At 40.7% G+C, this 20,480-nt stretch overlaps 3 protein-coding genes across 4 annotated transcripts; 2 read left to right on the forward strand and 1 right to left on the reverse strand.

Moving 5' to 3' along the window:
- Positions 1-306: 306 nt before the first annotated feature.
- On the forward strand, positions 307-2,096 carry ddit4 (DNA-damage-inducible transcript 4). Its single transcript, XM_034214026.1, has 3 exons — positions 307-441; positions 679-899; positions 1,009-2,096. Exons 2-3 carry the CDS (start codon positions 716-718, stop codon positions 1,506-1,508), a joined length of 684 nt encoding a protein of 227 aa, XP_034069917.1. The 5' UTR covers positions 307-441; positions 679-715; the 3' UTR covers positions 1,509-2,096.
- A 1,215-nt stretch (positions 2,097-3,311) lies between these two features.
- dnajb12b (DnaJ heat shock protein family (Hsp40) member B12b) lies at positions 3,312-9,499 on the reverse strand. 2 transcript variants are annotated; one of them, XM_034214187.1, is made up of 9 exons: positions 9,300-9,499; positions 7,529-7,697; positions 6,028-6,173; positions 5,675-5,848; positions 5,499-5,569; positions 5,221-5,330; positions 4,580-4,752; positions 4,318-4,459; positions 3,312-4,208 (listed from the first exon to the last, which is right to left on the reverse strand). In XM_034214187.1, exons 1-8 carry the CDS (start codon positions 9,430-9,432, stop codon positions 4,338-4,340), a joined length of 1,098 nt encoding a protein of 365 aa, XP_034070078.1. In that variant the 5' UTR covers positions 9,433-9,499; the 3' UTR covers positions 3,312-4,208; positions 4,318-4,337. The 2 variants fall into 2 exon arrangements, with proteins under 2 accessions (XP_034070078.1, XP_034070068.1); XM_034214177.1 differs by having other exon boundaries at positions 3,312-4,242.
- A 1,331-nt stretch (positions 9,500-10,830) lies between these two features.
- scd (stearoyl-CoA desaturase (delta-9-desaturase)) lies at positions 10,831-14,828 on the forward strand. The gene is made up of 6 exons (XM_034212216.1): positions 10,831-11,007; positions 11,264-11,524; positions 12,873-13,003; positions 13,141-13,346; positions 13,753-13,985; positions 14,398-14,828. Exons 2-6 carry the CDS (start codon positions 11,287-11,289, stop codon positions 14,595-14,597), a joined length of 1,008 nt encoding a protein of 335 aa, XP_034068107.1. The 5' UTR covers positions 10,831-11,007; positions 11,264-11,286; the 3' UTR covers positions 14,598-14,828.
- The last annotated feature ends 5,652 nt before the right edge of the window (positions 14,829-20,480 follow it).

Genomic DNA, 20,480 nt, shown 5'->3' on the forward strand with positions numbered 1-20,480 from the left:
ATCAATACATGCACTGGATGTGTTTCATTTGTATATGCTTATAAAGGATATTGAATAAATAAAAATATTATATTATCCTTGCAAGCCCAGACATGTCCCTGTATATTTCCACAACACTGGGGTCTGCTATTCATCACCCTAGCCCCCCTTCTCCACCTCTTGTTTTTCTTTCTTCTCTGCTGGCATGTTACCAGGCAAGATACAGATCCGAAGCCGTGCCTCTCTTTTTGATTGGCTGGCTGGATGTAAATAGGCGTGGCCTAGCAGCCTGTATATAACCATTGTTGCGAGGATAAACCGCAGAGCTCGGCAGCTGGTCTTTGAATGAGGAGGTGTAGGGCATAGAAGCTACCAGATGGTTGTTTTTGCAGACAATAAGCCTTCAAATACCTTCCTAAAACATCGACAACGGACTTCAACCGCACCGTTGTTAAGTAACCTGTAAGTACTATGTCACCGTTGATTATTTTGTCAGCTTGGTTTCAAATCTAAACAGTTTAACAGTTGCTAGCTACCGTTAACAAAGGTCTGTCATTCTGTAAACTTGTCATTCAACCTTAACAATCACTGAAAACGCATGTTACTTGTGGGTTAAATTATCCTTTATTTAACTTTTGAGTTGTGTATTTTGTCTCAAGTTTGAGTGCTTATCTGTTGTCTTTGTCTCCTCACTAACAGCTGACCACAGAAGCAGCTGATACTGAATTCTGCAAAGATGCCTGCTCTCTCTTCACCCACTGATATCGGCAGCTCACCCCCGTCCCCAGTGGACAGCAGTCCTAGGAGGCTGTCCTGGGGCAAACTTGTGCAAAGATTGGCTGATTTCAGCACATCTGCCAACAACAGCAGTATTGAGTCTGGGTCCAACAATGGCAGCAGGAGTGATCTCTCAGAATCAGGTAAACAACAGCTGCAATTATTTCTTACAGTCATTCAAATTATCTCTATTCCCATTTTTTTTTTGTGTGTCATGTTCCCAATTCTTACCCCATTGTTGTTTGCCAACAGGGTCAGATGTATGCGGTGACCGGTCTCCTTGCAATGAAGACCTGTTTTATGATCCAATGGAGGAGACCATTCTGAAAGAAGTAGTGGAACTTATTGCAGGAAGCCTGAAAGAAGCCAAAGACTCTGACTGTGCCTTGAGGTGCTCCAAACTGCTGATCCCTGAGAAACTTCTGGAACACATCGGACAAGAGCTCCTTCACCTGGCAGCTAGTGAGCCCTGCGGCTTAAGAGGGGCTCTCATCGACCTTTGTGTGGAGCAAGAGGCCGTGTGTGAGAGTATGGCTCAGTTATCTGTGGACCCTTACCTTGTCCCCACCTTTCAGCTGACTCTGGTGTTGAGGCTTGAGTCAGGTGGGCTGTGGCCTAAGATCCAAGGACTTTTTAGCACAAAGTCTCCTTCCACTCCAGTAGTGAGACGAGCTATTAAACTTAGCACTGGTTTCCGGGTGATCAAGAAGAAACTTTATTGTTCTGAAGAGCTGCTCATTGAGGAATGTTAAGAAATATAAGGGACTGTCGATGTTTTATTATTTTAAAAACGCCCAGTTAAGCTTACAGAAGGGCCTTATTATTATAACTCCATGTTTATGATGCCTTCAGAAGGATGGACATTGACCAGATGTAGCCTATTGTTCTACTGTAAGGAAGTTTATGGTACCTGAAGCAGATTTTGCTTTTTAAACTACGATGTTTAACCATCGTATGTGGTTAAGAAAGTCATTTTGCGAGTATTAAAGTGCGTACCTCAGTTTCTATTGAAACGTACAATGGCAGCTAGCTATGATTAAAGTCATTGAAGACCATTGTGTTTTTTTCTTTTTATACATGCTAATTAATTGTAATGTACACCAAGTGATGAATTGTACACCAGGCAAATCATTAGGAACCCTAGTGACTGCTTGAATTCCAGAGTAAAGGCTTACCAGCACTTCATTGTGCAGTTTCTCTGCAATCTCAAATGTAACTTGATCTTGTATTTGTGTGGACCTGTCCTGCTTTCAACTTTATTTATTTGACATTCAAATACTCATAACATTGCACTGTTTTTGTACTTTCACGACTGCAAATAAATTATTTTTTTTAACAATTCTCTTTTCCTGTCTTTATGAAACTTATCAAAGCCTCCATTACATTTCATATGGCTGACTTTTATCCAAAGCGACTTACAATAAGTGCAAAAACCATATGTTCAAACTCTGAACATTATTATTTGGAAACTGAAAAGTCAATATAATGAATCTACTTAGGAGCAAACCTGCAATTGCCATGTATGTCTACTTTTACAGTGACAACATCAATCTTTGCTACCTGGCTTGTGCAAAAAGAGCAATAACAAGTATGAAATCCACTTGATAATATTTGTTCTAAAACAATAGATTGTTTTGCAGAACAGTCCTTTTTTGGCAGGCCTTCAGATAAAAGGATCACACTCTCAAACTTACAATAAGTGCAAAAACCATAGATGTTCAAACTCCGAACAACAAGGAAAGTGCAGATCTATTCACTTCAAGCAAGTCATACAAAGTCCTGGCGAACTAGTTACAAGGCCTAAACTAACAATTTAAAGGGCATCCATTAGCAATTTTAGATCCAGATTCAGGCTTCTATGGAAAATTGGGAGGTTTTATATAATGCAGTATAAATGACTATACCAGAATACTAAGATATCAGTTTAAGCAGGGCCGTCCCTGGCCAACTTGAGGCCCCACACAAAGTTACGCGGGGGGGGCAAGAGTGAAAAGGTGCATAAGCGCATAGGTGTGCCGCATTTGCGGCTCAGTTGAGGCTCCCTCCGCGAGGTGAGGCCCAAGGCCCACGCAGTCTGTGCGATCTACCTGTAGAGAGGGACGGCCCTGAGTTTAAGTGAGGGATAATGGTGTATGTTTCTTGATAAAGTTACATTTCTGGCAAGCCAAAAATAAAAAGCAGAGGGGCAACATCTACCAATAACAGCTGAGTACATATGCTCTGCGGTGATAGAATTTGACTCTGTATTTCCTGCGTTTCTCTCGTCTCCCCAAAATGTGTACGTGCACAGAGCCGTGTTTCCCGTTCCCAGTCCCCTCGATCCTCGAAGTGCATTTAGAGAAATTAGATGTCTTTCAACATGGCGCGCTGAAATCCATTTCCGGGTCACTACCGGAGGACCGAGGATTCGAGGAATATAAATGAGAGAAATGAGAAAGGCCCGTAGTCAGCGGCCCCGCAGAATTTACGAGCTGAATGTGCTGACTGAGCTTTAGTCTTTGTGTTTATTCTGCTCAGAGCGATGCATGACTTCCAACACGTTTTAAGCATTCATATTTATTTTCATCTGGGAGTAAAAACATTGTGGAAAAGTGAGCAAGATTTGCATTATTTTCTTAGTCTAATAAATAATACAAAGCATAAATAGCATAATATAAACAAAAGGTGTGATAAAAATTGCTTTTTCCAACAGTTGATGTTCATCAAGAGACATAATACTTAAAACCTGTCAAAGCCCCACTCTGTGGGTAGGCACATCTCTCATTCCCTTGGCTTTTATTGTGAAGTGCCATTAAGTTGAAGCATAACATTTTACCCATATGAAAGTTAAATAGGCAAAACATAAAAAGGGACATTTCCTTGTTATCTCTCGCACACACACTAACACACACGCACACACATAGACAAAGATGACAAATCTGAGGTGTTAAAGTGTCTGAAAAAGCTTGGACATGAGTGTATATTCATCAGAGGTTTCACATTATTCCTGCATAGTTTCAGAAATTGCATTTTAAGACAAAACAATAAACCCTCCTTCGTCCCTGCTCTGTAAAATAAAAGAGGAAGTGGTGTCTAATAAACTGTTACATAAATAACATCCCTACTGCACGACTATATGTAACCTCACTATGCTCTGGCTTCATACTGCATTCTTGCATAAACAATAAAGTGACCTCTGCTAACTTCATGGCTCATAACGGGGGCTTGGATGCTTCCCAAACCTCATTCTTGTCAGGATGACAAGCTATTTTAAGTTATTTGTTCCATTTCAAAACATTATATTTATAATATCTTTTAGATTCATAGACTACAATCCACACACGGCTTCAAACCAGTTTGTGTGGGGGGATTCGATGCAGATTGGTGCTGGTTTTTGTTGCTTGTCGAGTCATCATCAGTCTCCAGAAAGCCTCTATTTACAGCCAATCAACTTATGTGTTAATTCTGGAAACCTACAGTAGAGACAAGAAGAACAACAACAACTTACTATAATTAAACAAAACATGCAGGCAGTCGTTACAAATTGTGTTAATAAAGGAGAGAACATGTGAAAGGGCTTACTGTTGATGATTATAGCAGCATCAACCATGTAATGAAGCTGTGATCTCTGACAGCTTGGCGCAGCTCGGTGTGCGAGCCCTCTGTGCTTTTTGGTACAGATCGTTGTCTCCAAAATAGCGAGCTCTGTAAAGCATTCCTTCCTCTGCAGGAAACAACAAAAACAATTAATGAGGGGCAATATGTCTTTAATCATTTTCCCAGAACTGATTATGGCAGACACAACCTAAATAAATAAATCATTTGTTTTTATTGGCAAACATACTCTGTTGCTTCTCCTTCCAGCAATTGTTGCGAAGGTTGGAAATAAAATCATCCTCCACCGTCCGCTCTAAGTTCTTCAGATTCAGTCCAGTGATCTCCCTGGAGAAATGCTCCCCCACATAATATGGCACCTTCAGGCTCATCGTCAGCCTCTTCTGTGTGTAGCCTGCAGACCTGCGTGAAGACAGCACAAAGTGTGGAACAGATTAGACGACCGAACTCAGCACGCAAACATGACATGGCATGGTCTGTTGTTGTTAACATGAGTCATGGCTGATAACGGCTCACAGAAGTGCATCTAAAACACAAAGGCAGACAACATGGAGGGAGGCTGGACAAATGGAGCCGGCACACCTTTCAAAAGCAGAAGAAGACTGTGATTATTTGGAAGAATAAGAAACTGAAAAGTCGATATAATGGATCTGCTTAGAAGCAAAACACCAGCAAATGCCATGGATGTATAAGTACTTTTTCAGTGACATCATTCTTTGCTATCTGGCTTGTGCAAAAAGAGCAATAACATATAACAAGTATGAAATCGATGATGAAATTTGTTCTAAATCAATAGATTTTGTGCAGAACATCAGTTTGTTATTTAACATCCTTATTTGGCAGGCCTTCAGATAAAAGGATCACACTCACGGCCTGTAGCTGAGGCTGTAGGGGGGGCTGTTGACCATGATCTGACTGAGGGCGGACACAATAACCAGGATGAGGATGGGCATGACCTGCACGAACAGAGCGAAGCCCCCCTGCAATGAAAACATCTCAGTGTCAAAACCTCACAGATTTTAATATCTCTGAAAGACAGTTGAATATTGGTAAATGCATAAAAGTGAAATTACTAATAACTCAATGTCTTCTCATGCTGTTTAACAATAGCTTTACATTATGAGCTGTGATGATAAACCCGAACTCACCTCGCGCGGTCGCTCTCTTCTATCTCGCCTTTGGTTACGCATCCGCCCATTAGCGTACATGCTAGCACTGCCTAGATTAAAGCAGCACACGTAGCACTTAAAAAACACATCATGACAAGTGTTACAATCAAATATTCTTACAGCTTGGCATAAAAGCAGAAAGCAGTGGCACTAACTTGAGGGGTAACCTCCTCCGAAGAACATGTTGAAGAGGTCTTCAGGGGAAATATCCGCCTCAAAGTTTTCATTCTCTGGGCCGCTGCTTGAAGGATTTGTCTTCTCTTCGCCGCATTGATCGTACTGTAGTCTTTTGCTTGCATTACTCAGAACAGCATACGCATTCCCAATAGCTGTTGGAAATGAAATGAATTAAGACGTTTGTTTGAGCATCACAAAACAGGGTGAAAAGACACATTGTGTATCCATGTTTATAGCGTTTGATTAGGATTTCTGCATGACATGTATTTCATTACATTTTTTCATGTGGAACTATACCTTTTCCGTATGAATGAAAAGTCATGCTTGTCACCTTTAAAAGCCTCCGTAGCACCTGGAGCGTGATTCTTGTCTGGATGGAATTTCAAAGCAAGTTTTCTGTACGATCTTTTGAGTTCATCCTCTGAAGCGTCCGCCTGGACCCCGAGAATTTGATAGAAGTCTTTACATTGTTTTATCCTGTGTAGAGAGCACATGAGTCTCAGTGTAAGGTGCAGCATCAATGCTAACAATATATCAAACATGTCTTAAATAAAGTATTTAAAGGTCCCATGTCATGGCCCTTTCTACTGATCATAATTCCATTGTTGAGGTCTACTAGAATAGATTTACATTGTTCCAAAATCACATTGGTTTCTCACAGCATCTCTGTATAGTATGTGTGTATACTCTGTCCTAAACGGCTTGTTGGAGCTCCTGCCCCCCCCCTCCTCCCTGTGAGCCCAGTGTGCTCTGATTGGTCAGCTCGCCCACTCTGTTCTGATGAGTCCACCACCGTTACAGCGGAACATCAGTGATTATGTTTTACAATGGCGTTAGCATCCAGAAAATGACACCAGCAATGACAAACAGATGAGAATGCTGCGTGGGGTCTGGGTGCCGTGTTGGCGGGACGTTGCGCGGCTCGCTGCTGCGAGGAGCGGACAGTGTGAGCTGGGTTCATTTCCTGGTTGCTGCGTGGGGTCTGCGAGACAGCGAGACAACGTGAAACTCAGCCTGAACTCAGCCTGAGCACACACACACACACACACACACACACACACACACACACACACACACACACACACACTTGTAGCCTGGCTGTGAGTTTGTGTGTGTGCTCAGGTTGAGTTCAGGCTGAGAAATCCACGAAGCTGCGGCTGAGAAAAGATAAGGCTGAGTGAGTGTGTGTGTGAGGAAGTCCGTAGCCGTTACGTCACTTAGCCCCTTACGTCACTACGACCCAGGAAGAAAAAAATGGAAAAATAAAAATCTTCAACGAGGCGTTCTGGGGCAGCTTAGACAGGTCTTTTCTGTGTTAGAGTTGTACTCGCTACAGCAGGGGTGTCAAACTCAAGGCCCGCGGGCCAAATCCGGCCCATGACCTCCTTTGATGTGGCCCACAAGAGCTTGCAAACAATATAGTATAACAATTAGTGTAATTGTTGAATATTTGCTTTAAACTATTTGCCCTAGACTTCTGCTTTCAGACGTAATTATTTATGAAGTTATTACCACAACTGATAATAATCCAATGCAGAGCCAATAATGTAATGTAATACATTATTTAATATATGATATATTTATATATGTAGATTTATATAGTCTTAATGTGACAACCGGCCCTTTGAGTGCAACCATAATTCTGATGTGGCCCACAATGAAATTGAGTTTGACACCGCTGCGCTACAGGGTGCACTTTGAGGGTTTGTGACTTTGCAGACCGTTTACATGCATAAAAAGCTACATGACACACAAGGGGACGGGTAATAACCGGAAAAGCATGACATGGGATCTTTAAATAAATACCAGATGTACATGATTATCCGTCTTACCTCCTCACAGAATCCAACTGGTCTGCTGTGTAGGATTTTTCTGAGGGCTTTGCTTCAGGTCTGGTATCGTCACTGTTTGGTTGCCGCTGTCGAGGACCTGATTGTCCATTAAAGTCTGAGTGACCACCTCTAGGTGTGAAGCCATTCTTTGCTATCATCTCCAGCAGTACTAGAAGGGATTCAAGAACAGGAAATGTTAAAAGATATTCAGACAAGAACTCAACATGGGAGCTGAAAAGGCACAGCTGAAGGCCAACACTTGAAGTCAACATTTTCCAAATAACATACGCTGTAATACAAGGCGTGTTTGTTGGATTGATTTTCAGGTTACTAGAACAGTTTTATATTGCAAGAGCCTTAATACAATATGGTCAGTAGTGGACCCTTTTAGAAACGTACCAATATCTATGTTTTTATTATCTATTGGAGCGACTACTGATTATTTCAATTATCAGTTTATCTGCCTATTACATTCTAAATTCATTTTTTGGTGTATAAAATGTCAGAAAATAATGCAAAAAGTCCATCCTAGTTTATCAAGTTCAAGGTGATGTCTTGTCTTCTTTTGTCAACTCAAACACAAAGATATTCAGTATAAAATGGTATAAAAATGAGAAAAGCATGAATTCTCCATGTTTAAGAAACAAAATCCTGCGACTTTGCATGAAATATTACTTTAACAATTAATGGATTACTAAAATAGATGGCGACTATTTTTCTGTCATTCCACTAATCAGTTTGAATAGTTTAACTCTATTATCCGTTTCAATTTGAGATTTGAAAAGCAATAGGACAACATTCTCATTAAAATTGCAAAGGATTTCAATCATATTTCATGTCATATTCATTAAAAAACTCAAATATTACATTATCTTTGACCAAATGTCTACATATAGAAACAAACATTTATGTGACAGTCATAACCTGAGAATTAACAGTGGTGCAGCATTTAAGGTCCCCAAGAAACGCCTTGGAGCTATTTTATAACATAATTTACATATTGGTGTGACGATTGAATAGGGTATGTTATAGACACAGGAAATATGTCAGACAGTAAAAGAAGAAGAAGAAGAAAGCTCACTAAAAGCTGTCATATAAACTCAGTGGTACACTGTAATATAACTCATAAGCCAAATCTCCCAGACTTATATCCAATTCTCTCATACACCTACATGTATCAAAACATTTTTTAAACACACTGCTTGACCATTTTGATCAGCCGTACATGGGATACACTAAACCTGTACTCTAACCCAAGTTGTTTGCGGGTAATTAACATGTATTAAGGATTTACTGCAATTGTTGTGTGTTTAGTTGAGGGCTGAGTATTTGGCCCAATGCATGTCATGTTCAGGCCTATCACTGTGCTGTTTCATATTAGCTATTTCTTGTATGTGAGTATTATGGTATGTCTTAGTTGCTGGAATGGCTGGGTCTATGGCATAATGTATATGTTAACCATTAACAGTGAGTGATAATATAAAACTGGCTTAAACCAATCCCAGACTTCCTAAGATATCTAATAAAAAGCAACTGAAAACAAATGACACTTAGCATATCTGTTACATGGTGAGCAGGTGTACATAATATTCCATAACATATAATAGCTAGAGTAAGCGTTTGCGACATTATAACAAAGTAAAGCAGCTAGCTCGTTAGCTACCAAAGGCCCAGCTGCAGCAGACCCGGGAAGCAGGTGATGCTGCAGGTGATGATGCTGCGGTCCTCCCCGGCTGAAGCGCCCTTTACATCGGCCATCTTAAAAACTCACCCTTCGCTTTCTCTGTCGGGAAGAGTCTCTGTGCCTTCTCCAGGAACCTCTGCGCCTTCTCCGGCTGCTCGTTGCTTAACGCCGCAGTTGCAATGTCGATGCAGCGCTCCGCTTCGTCCCTGTTTACCTCCATTGCAGCAGCAGCAGCAGCAGCAGCAGCGAGCTAACTGGACCTGAAGTAAATACAGGCGCCTGCTGATGGCGTCATGAGGATGCTGCAAATTGATCATTAAGCTTTTTTAATATATATGTTTTGTATTGATTGAAAATTATACATTAAGGCATATTAACCACAAGAACAATGAAATAACACAGCATAATTACAGGCTTTAACAAATAATAGGCCTATAAAAACAAGAAAACAGTTTGGTAAAATTAGAAAGATTATTTATTCTACCATGCAGATCAGTTACTTTCCTGGCATTACAGTAAAGTGCTACCAAATCACTTAAAAATCAAGTATACACTTCTACTACTACCAAATAACATTCATGAATTTTGTTTATGATTTTTATTTTGTGGAAATATTCAATTAGTCCACTGTTATATATAGCCACCACTGAGTTGTGCCCAACATCACTTCACACATAAATGGTCTCATGCTGGTTACACTTACATACTGCTTATGTAGAAATATGCTTTTGGATGATTTTGGTGAATATTTGTTGTGCAAAAATGTAAAAAAATACACTAACATTAGTGTAGTGCAATAGTTTATGAGTGCTACACAAAATCCCTTGACACATTAATGCCATGGTCTACTGTTGTTACTACACAGACGAGGTAGGAAAATAATCCTTCTGCATATATATTTTTGGATCATATTAAATATTAAACGGTCTATAAAAACACGTCGTTTGTGATTTGAGAATGTTTTTGAAGTTAAATGTCAAACATATTTCTAACTTTATCTTCGTGTGCTGCATGATTTCTCCACTAGATGGAGGCTATCTGATAACTTTGAATTTCTACATTACTGTTTAATGTAGGTCATGATAATAAAAAATCACGGATTTGTCAACCCATTTTGAATATGGATCCACTGCTCCACTGGACCATCTCCTACATTCAAATTCGCTAATCTAAATCTGATATTCCTAAACTTATGTTATTATATTGTTGGCACTCATAGTGAGTTGAGCTACTCTAACGTGTTGTTTTCAACGAATGTTTGGGTGTTTTACTGGCTTTGATATGGATTAACTTGCATGTTTTTACTAGTTTCCATATGTGTTTCATTATGAGATGGAGTTGATGGCGTGCCAGAACAAGCAGCCCGTATTTGCCTGCGTGGGTGGGCGGGGGTCCTCTGCCGATTGGTGTACATAAACTTGTTTTTAACAACTCGTAATTCTGCTCGTATCACACCGGTACCTTGTCCATTTCGTTAATCCACGCGTGAATGGAAATATGTGTGCAGTTAATTCAATACAGGTCTAGACAGTAGCTGCAGCTCTCCATATGAGGTACATCTGGCAAGAGAATGAATAAAAGGTGAACAGCAGATGATCAGTCAGCCAATCAGAATCCGAGTTTGAGGCGGCATCCGAGCGCTGATTGGCCAGTCGCACCTCGAACTCCAGCTCTTATTGATTCGTTTGCTGCGGAGCTAACGTTCACTCTCCCTTTCTGGGTTACTGTAGTTATATCAGCTACATCTCCCAAACACAACCGCAGCCTCTTTTTCTACTCTTCTTCTTCTATTTTGGTGAGTAATTTACCTTCCTTTTATTTGTTCTACAGGTGTAATTGTTGTGTTACGCAACGCAGCAAATGTCGTCTTCCAGTGAAAAGTCAGCAGCTGCAGCAGCATCAACGTTACATGACCATCCTCTTCCTCACCAGCGGCGCCTGCTAGCCTACCGGGGCTAACGAACGACAGATTAAATAACATAATTTGCCGTTGGCTCATCACAAAAACACGGAATTTACGAATTTGTCCCATTTATTTTTGTACCGCTCAGAACAACACCAAAACGCAGACACAATGACGGAGGCGGAGGCGTTGGAGAAGAAACAGCAGCAGCACAAGGCGAGCAACGGAAATGTTCTTCCAGAGGCCCCCAGAGAAGACATGTTTGATCACACATACAAAGAGAAAGAAGGCCCCAAACCTCCCTCGGTCATCGTATGGAAAAATGTCTTTATGATGACTCTGTTGCATATAGGAGCCGTGTACGGCATGTGCCTCGTCCCCTCAGCATCTACTTTGACCTTGCTTTGGTGTGAGTAAAACAATCTACCTGTTACATGATTTCTGCGCAGGCTGAGTGTTGAAAGTGACTTTTTATTTTATTTTCCGGTTAGTAGGGTACATAGTGTACACAGGCCCACAAATGTTATGTCACCGCTAGTGCATGCAATAAGGTGGCTCAGGCTGGATAGATCTGTGCACGCTCCTCCCAGTAGCCTGCATGTAGTGGGATTATAGATCAAGGCATATATCACCAGAGATTTTATGTCACAGCATGTCTTTTTGAAGCTGCAGATTGTAATGCAGGTGCTTGTCAGGAACATAGACCAATTGACAGACAAACTATGACGTTTTCGTTAAGTAAGGGTCGGGAGCATCCTTGAGTTGATTTCTTAAATAATTGTGAGGCATCTAAATCAAGTGAATTCAAGACAAATCTACAGACTCAAATAGACAAAGTCAGGCAAAATATACTTCTGAATGTTTTTATGCCGTTTGCTTCACAACAGTCAGCTCAACTGTCCAGACAATATGTGTCACTGTCTCACCTCAAGTCAAAGTACAGAAAGTACAAATCAATTGTACTCAAGCCAACTGCATGCTGCTTTTATAGCTTGAAACATTGTATCAAATGCTTCGCTTGTGTGTGTGTGTTCTGACTAATCAAAACCACAGAGGCAGCATTTCCAGTCTTAGAGACATGCAATCATCAAATGGTTTTATCCACCCAGTCATCATCTGATGTGATGTGATTGCATCCCCAGAGAGTGGCGCTGGCACATGCTCACTTCATGGTTATCCAAGCTCTTATACAACTAGAAAAAACCCGTTACGGCAAGGGCACTTTTATATGATCCTCAGGAAAACCAATGAGATCATTTCAATTCAATTCAAAACCTTTATTTATACAGATAAAACCCATTGAGATCATAGACCTCTTTTACAATGGTGACCTGCTTCAATTAGTTCCAAACATTAATACAAACATGACAGAAAACAAAGGACATTATATGATACTACAGTTTGTATACTAGTAGCATTTACAGACACCAATATTTTCTAATTGTATAGCGTCTATCCTAGCTTAGTATTGTGAAGATCAACTTTGCACACATTCACAAGTATGCTGCCTTTTTTTAAAGAGAAAATGCCTTACAGTGAGGGTGGTATGATTATTTCAGCTTCTTCTCTGTTAAAGGGGATTATCTCCTCTGCTGTTGCAATGATATAACAATGAAACATAGGTGACTCACTCACAATATAACACTTGTTGCAGGGTCATCCTACTACAGTAGCTTTGAATAGAAAATAGATGATGCGCTGACATAACATTAAAATGAATTAGTAGTACTCATTTGTTTTTGCATTTCTCCCCACAGCCCTATTTTGTTTTGTGATAAGTGCTTTAGGGGTTACTGCAGGAGCTCATCGCCTCTGGAGTCACAGATCCTACAAGGCCTCATTACCTCTAAAGATCTTTCTTGGTGTTGCGAACTCAATGGCATTTCAGGTACCTACATCTAAAAGATCTGCACAAACACAAGCAAGCACACACTTAGCATTGTGATAATAGCAGTTTTCACTACTGCCTAAGTGCCAGGTGTTGTCCACAGTGTATGTCATCTCTGTGTTTACTTGAACCCGCAGAATGATATCTATGAGTGGGCTCGAGACCACAGGGTTCACCACAAATATTCCGAGACGGATGCTGACCCTCACAACGCCGTCCGGGGGTTCTTCTTCTCTCACATTGGCTGGCTGATGGTCCGCAAACACCCTGATGTCATCGAGAAGGGACGCAAGCTGGAAGTCCATGACCTGTTGGCCGACAAAGTTGTAATGTTTCAAAAGAAGTAAGTAGCTTCTGTCAATTATTGATTTTTGTCATCAAAAATAAGTCACCTTACTCATCTGGAAGGCAGTGGGGAAAGAAAACACACAGTATTGTGTTTGGGAAATCAAATGCAGAGCAAACAAATCACAATTAAACTCAACTACAATGTGCCCACCTCTGCTGCAGATATGTGTCTATGTCTGTAGTTATTCTGGTTTAACTCGTTTAATTACCCACATGTCTTTCGCGCACATTGAGATTGACTCAAGGTTGGCCTCAATGCAAACTGTCATTTTGAGTAAAAGTATTATTTGAACAGTCTCACGTCTGAAAGGAAGAACATTTGTGTGTTTAATGTCTATGGTGTGCTATGTAAACAACTCCATTCATTCTGCTCTCCGCCCACTCTCAAATCTGCTCAACAGGTATTACAAGGCTTCTGTGCTGCTCATGTGCTTCTTCGTCCCCATGTTTGTGCCTTGGTACCTGTGGGGGGAGTCTCTGTGGGTGGCCTACTTCGTCCCCGCTCTTCTGAGGTACACCTTGGTCCTGAACGCCACCTGGCTGGTGAACAGCGCGGCTCACATGTGGGGAAACAGGCCCTATGATCACCACATCAACCCCAGGGAGAACAAGTTTGTTGCGTTCAGTGCCCTAGGTATGTATTACGCATGAACCTGTACTCTGTGACAAAAGAAAACATAACTCAAGAACAAGACAGGAAATTAGGTTGGACTCATGATTTATAATAATACTTCACTAGTTTGTAATTTACACTTTGATGTATTGTCACCGTAAATTACACTATTGCATTTAGAGGTAATGTATGCTCTTGTTACCGATACACACCTGTCAGTCAGAGTCACTGGTCTAACAGTAATGGCATCTTTAAAGTCCCTTTTTAAAAAAAATTATGGAATGATGTGAAGAATGCACAAGGAAGTCTGACTGCACTTAGATTGGGCTAAAGTTATCCTTCTAGCTAACAAAACAACACAACTCCTTCAACATCATTCAGTAGTAGCTTTATTTAGTTTTGTTTATTCACCACTGTTTCCTTTACCTTACAGGTGAGGGATTCCACAACTACCACCACACGTTCCCCTTTGACTATGCAACCAGTGAGTTTGGCATCAAATGGAACATTACCACTGGTTTCATCAACACCATGTGCTTCTTGGGCCTGGCCAAAGACCGCAAGAGGGTGTCCCACGAAGTGGTGGCGTCCCGGATACAGCGCACCGGAGACGGAAGCCCCCGGAGTGGCTAGGATCGTCGAGTCAGCTTCGAAGGCAGAACAACCGAAAAGAAGAAGAAGAAGAAGAAGAAGAAGAAGAAGAAGCTTCACAGTCCTTTGACAGCTATACATTTCTCATCCTTTGAGGATAATAGGTCATCGTCATGAGGGCCCTGACCAGATTTTGCTTGTTTTTGTGGTTTTTGTAGCTGTAACTTAACAAATTGTTCAAGATGGATAAAAAAAAAAAACACCTTTCGCTAAGCTCTTGGCCTTGGTTTCTATTGTTCAGTCAGACCAAGGTCTTGCAAAGATGTTTTAGATTTGAAGTAGATGCATTTTCAACTTCATTCTCTGCTGTTTTCGCCACTTTGGTGTGCATCCTTCATTCAAGATCAGTCATGTAGCCGATAATTTTTATGTAAGTATTACTCAAATATTAATCAAAAATAGACAAGACGTGGAGCACTGAAAATATGGAGTTACAATGTTTTAACTGATAAGATACTGATTGGAGGCTGTTTTCTGTACTGCAGTGTACAGCCAGTTTTTACCGTTCTGATATACAGTTAGCTAACTTTTTGAGCGCTTTAAAGATCTGGAAAGAAATAGGGATGAGATTTTGAACCATATTTGCTAAAAAGCAGCTTGCTTTAATGAAATATGGCACATGATGGAAGAGTGACGGCCCGTCTACACTACAGGCATCGAAAAATGCTTTCAACGCTTCGCCCATTCACTTGAATGGGGTGACGTAGCAAATTTTGAATCTTCGCCGAACTGCATTGTGGGGAGCGGAGCATGGCTTTGCAAGCATCGTGAGCATCAAAAGTTGAGCAATGTTCAACTTTTGATGCTCCCGATGCTTTCGAAGCTGGCATCAGCCAATCAAATCCCGTTTATGCAAATCCCGCCAGTACAAGCGCTAGCCAATCAAACCGCGTGCAAGCTGGGAGAGCCAGACCGCAGTTAATTTCCTCATATTCCAAACGAGAAATTACGGTAGCAAATCACCCGGTTCTTTACGACCAGACTATTTACCGGGATACAAACCGGAGGAACCATGCATGGAGGGAGACAGTGGGTGAAACTGGTAAGTTTTCGCCTGTTTGGGGAGTTTATATCCAGTTTACTTCGTTTTAACATTGCTATTGCTTTGTATGTCGCGTTGCTCGCAAAAAATCGCCAAGCTTCAGACACGCCCAGCTTCAAGATTTTTTTGATGCCTGTAGTGTAGACGGGCCGTGAGGGAACCCAGACCTTCTTATTATAACTATACTGACAGCAGAGTCATGCAGTGAGTAACCTGGTTTTCTAATGCAGAAAACCAAACCAAATATGTGGAAAGTCAAAGATTAAAATGTACTGTATTTAGTCTGTACAGTAATTGGATCGAGAAAGGCAATATAAGTGAGACATTTATCATTATATTAAAACTGCCATTGAATCGTAAATGTACTTAGAACCATGCTATGTTTAAGCAACTTTTTGTGTTTTTTTAATGAATATATCATAGTGCCAATTGTTACTTATAACAATCTCAACGGTCCAATAGAGCACACCTGAGTCGATATTGCTTCTTCACTCAACATCATTGTGGAAGTTTTGTAAAATTGTGGCATCAGTGGCTTTGCTTCCTCTTTTTATCCAACACGCCCCTATTTTGGCCAGAAACATCTGCAGCAGCGATCTCATTGGTCGATGTAGCAGCCAGCCTACATGTGACAGTTCTGGTGTTACAAAACAACATGCCACCCATGCATGATAATATACTGTAGTAGGTGTTGTGGTAAGGTGTTTTATCAGTGACTGTAATGGCAGAGCTTTGTCTATTTTTGTAACGTACTGTGGAGCTGCACCGCTTTTTGGATCATCAGAACTGTTGCCGTGGTGATTTCTGAGACGGGGTCTGGTTTCCCTTTGATGTCCTACAAAGCTAATAGTCATTGCAAAATTTCTGATGCATTGATGTTAATGCTCATTTTCAATTCTGGTGTGCGGAATGCTTTTCTTACCTTTTTTTATTTATTTAGTTATTTTTCCCTTTATTGGCTAAATTTTGTTTAAAAAAATGTTCTAACTTGAACCTGTTTAATGCACTCCAAGATTTGGCAGGAAAATATATCAAATGTATCCCTAAGAGTCAGGAAACAACCTAATGCCTTATGACTTGCATCCATTCCTGATCTTCTTCACGTCCCGTCAGTGAAGACAAAAAGGCTCAAAACAAATCTAACAGAGGTCCATGTTTACAGGCTGAAGCCCCCGATGGAACGTTGTTTTTATTCTGAAAACACATTTACGTTAGGGTAGAAGGGTAGAATGACAACATCAAAGTGCTGTAAACGCAAATAGAGGTTTAGATTAGAAGATACAATTTCTAACGCCCAGTGCAAATGTTCAATCATTTGATTTAACTTGCAACAAATGGGCCCTGATGTGCCAACTTCATCCAACCCGTGACGGCATCGCTGTAAACGGAGGTGCTCCTGTCACGAGGGATATTAAAGCATCATCAGAGCACTTAACAAAACCCGACAATATCACAGCCATGCCAACAACTCCTGCTGCCCAGAAGGTTCAAAAGGTTGTCAGTCTGAATGATAATGTCACATTTCAACTGTATTCTATTCTGAAATAAAAGTTCACGATATTTTCAATACACGTAATTCCATTAACAGTTGTTGGTCTTCTTTTTTTTCTCGTTATTGTCTTTCTGATATGAATCAGCATAACCATTGTTGAATTAGTATACCTGTAAAGCTACTTTTTCATATGATTATTTAAAACATTTGAAGAATACTTTGGAAACAGCTCTTATAAAACAGAAAACCATATATATAATAATAAGAGGTGTGTCCTATTTGCAGTGGCGGTTCTAGACCAATTTGACTGGGGGGACCAGTTCTTTTCTGAGGGGGGCACAATAAATGCAGGACGAAAAAGAGAACTAGACAGTATGAAGTAATTGCGCATAAGAAAACAATGCAATACAGTTATTGGTATTTGTTTCAGTAAACTTATTTATTTCAGATAGATCTTATAGTTATTACTGTTAGCTTCAGCTTAAGTTATAGTGCAATGTTTGCACTAACACCATATTTATATAAAAATAAAGGCAATGAACAGTTACATCTCTACTTTACATAAAGGTGTCTGCACAATCTCACATTACAGCAACACAATCCTGCGGTTTTTCGCAAACCGAGTACCAGAAAATATACATTTAAAAAAACAGGGGGGGTCAGAGGTCAGTGTTAGGGGGGCACTGGCCCCCCCTGCCCCCCCTAGAACCGCCCCTGCCTATTTGTCCAGTGGAGTGATACAATGCTCCATTGATTTGGAAGTTAGAGCAGGAACACATTTGCATTTGTTTTGGAATGTAACAAACTAAAATATAAACACATTCCCTCCCAGTCTACACAGCCTGAAATTAAAGATGTAAATAACACTAGTACACAACAGGCTTATCTATCTTACATTTTGTGCACAAGTTAGTTCAAATCCATGTTATTGAGCACAGGCATATCAATCCACCAATTAACCAGCATGCTATTGCACAAAATACATGTATTAAGCACTCTCATCTATGGATTTTTTGGACCTTTCCCCTCTCTGACCTCTCGAGGTTCTATTAGAGGGTAACAGGTTGCAGAGAAGCCTATTCCGGCCGGGGAGTGTTTAGACCGTATTCACAGCGTACCTCCTTACCTCTCACCAATTCCAATTCAGGTTCCAGTGGGGACCTTTCTCCCTGTGTGTGCCTCTCCACCTCTGTTTCTTACTTCTTACTTGCTACCCTTTTCCCTCAACCTATCCTAAGGGAATGCACGTAGATAGGTTGTGCCTCTCCACCTCTGTTCCCTACTTCTTACCTACTACTCTTTTCCCTCAACCTATCCTAAGGGAGTGCATTACATTACATGTCATTTGTTAGATGCTTTTATCCAAAGCGATTTACATAGGCCTACATTCAATACTGTGGACAATCCCCACAGGAACAATATGGGGTGAAGTAGTGTCTTGCCCAGGGACACAACGACATGCTGACTGCAGTGGGACTCGAACTTGCTACCCCCTAATTTCGAAGTCCAGCACTCTATCCACTGAGCCACAGCCGCCCCAGTGCATGTACGTAGATACGTTGTGCCTCTCCACCTCTGTTCCTTACTTCTTACTTGCTACCCTTTTCCCTCAACCTATGCTAAGGGGGTGCATGTACGTAGACACGTTAGTTTAGCTGCTATAGGCTTGGACTGTCGGGGGACACCTTACTTCTTCCTTCTGTCTGTCTGTACCTGTGTACTCTCATGTTCCGATTAACCCAGCCTCCCCCAAATGTATTTTTTGTGTCTATATCTACGCCGGGATCCTGAGTCGAGGCTGATCCTGTTGCTGCGGTCCTGTGTCCTGGATCCTCTATCCTGAGTTCCGGATTTGAGTCCTGGACTTCGAGTCGTGGCTGAACCTGTCTCTGCGGTCCTGCCTGACTCTCATCATACTTCCCTGATGGCTCCCACAGGATTGTTGACATCCTCGTGGATTCATCTTCTTATTATAAACACATGCATTTCCAAACATTTGGTCTACCTATGCTGTAAAATGTATTATCTCTTCGATTTACACACGGCATCTATTGCACGTCTGTCCGTCCTGGGAGAGGGATCCCTCCTCTGTTGCTCTCCCTGAGGTTTCTCCCATTTTTTCCCTTTAAACTGTGGGTTTTCTCTGGAAGTTTTTCCTTGTACGATGTGAGGGTCAAAGGACAGAGGGTGTCGTATTTTCATACGGATATTCTGTACAAACTGTGAAGACCACTGAGACAAATGTAACATTTGTGATATTGGGCTATATAAATAAACATTGATTGATTGATTGATTGATAGGGGGATACGTTTACTTTTAATACTTTAAGTACAATTTGACAGTGACTCCTTAGGACTTGTACCTGTAGCAGGATAGGTTTACATTGCTGTATAACTACTTAACTTAAATAATGGATCTAATTACTTTTTCAACACGTGAAGGGTGCAGATGATAGCTGTATCCATTCACTGTTGAATCTATAAAATGTCAGAAACGAGGTAAAACAAAACGAACCAAAGCAGTGCAAAACAAGATAATCAAGTAACAAATATATAACTGAAAGAAAATCCTCTATTTTGAGAGTGTAGGGCTTTTTTTGCTTTATAATTGACCTACATTTTCACCTCCTTATTTAAATGACCGATTGTTTCAGCATTGGGGAACTTTGCTTAACAAAAATGACATTTTGTAACCTCCACAAACCCAACACAAGCAAACAGACTGAGATAGTCTGATGTAATACAAACTGGCCTCTGGTCAGCACACTGGTCCTACATTCCTCTCTGCCCTGTGCAAACCATTTCACACATCTGCTGAGGGCTTTATTTATCTACAGGAAAAAGCAGAGGACTGCAGTATTAAAAAGTTTGGGTATATTTGACTTTCACACTTCCATCAGACGCAAACCGGAAGTGTTGAGTAGTTAGTGGTAGGAACAAAACATTCCCAAGTGAATAATAGGCAGGAAATAACAGAGGCCTTCCTTTCAATCCGCTCCATCCTTTTGTACTTGACTAACTTCAGCATTTTACCAACACAATGGAAAAAATACTCCTTACTCTCCACTTTTACAAAAACAACCCTATAATATATAAATGTATGGCATTGACCCCAGTGGAGTAAAATAACTAAATGCATTTATTTTAGCACTGTACTTCAGTACAATTATATGGTACTTTACTTGAGTATTTTAATTTGTTGCTACTTTGTACTTCTACTTCACTACAATTCAGGGTTACATTGTGTACTTTTACTCCACTTCATTTATGTTATACCTTTAGTTAGTTTACACATTTGGATTAATGATGTAAGATATAATCAGCACTTAAA

Source organism: Gymnodraco acuticeps, unplaced genomic scaffold (assembly GCF_902827175.1).
Source record: "Gymnodraco acuticeps unplaced genomic scaffold, fGymAcu1.1, whole genome shotgun sequence".
NCBI classification, from domain to species: Eukaryota; Metazoa; Chordata; class Actinopteri; order Perciformes; family Bathydraconidae; genus Gymnodraco; species Gymnodraco acuticeps.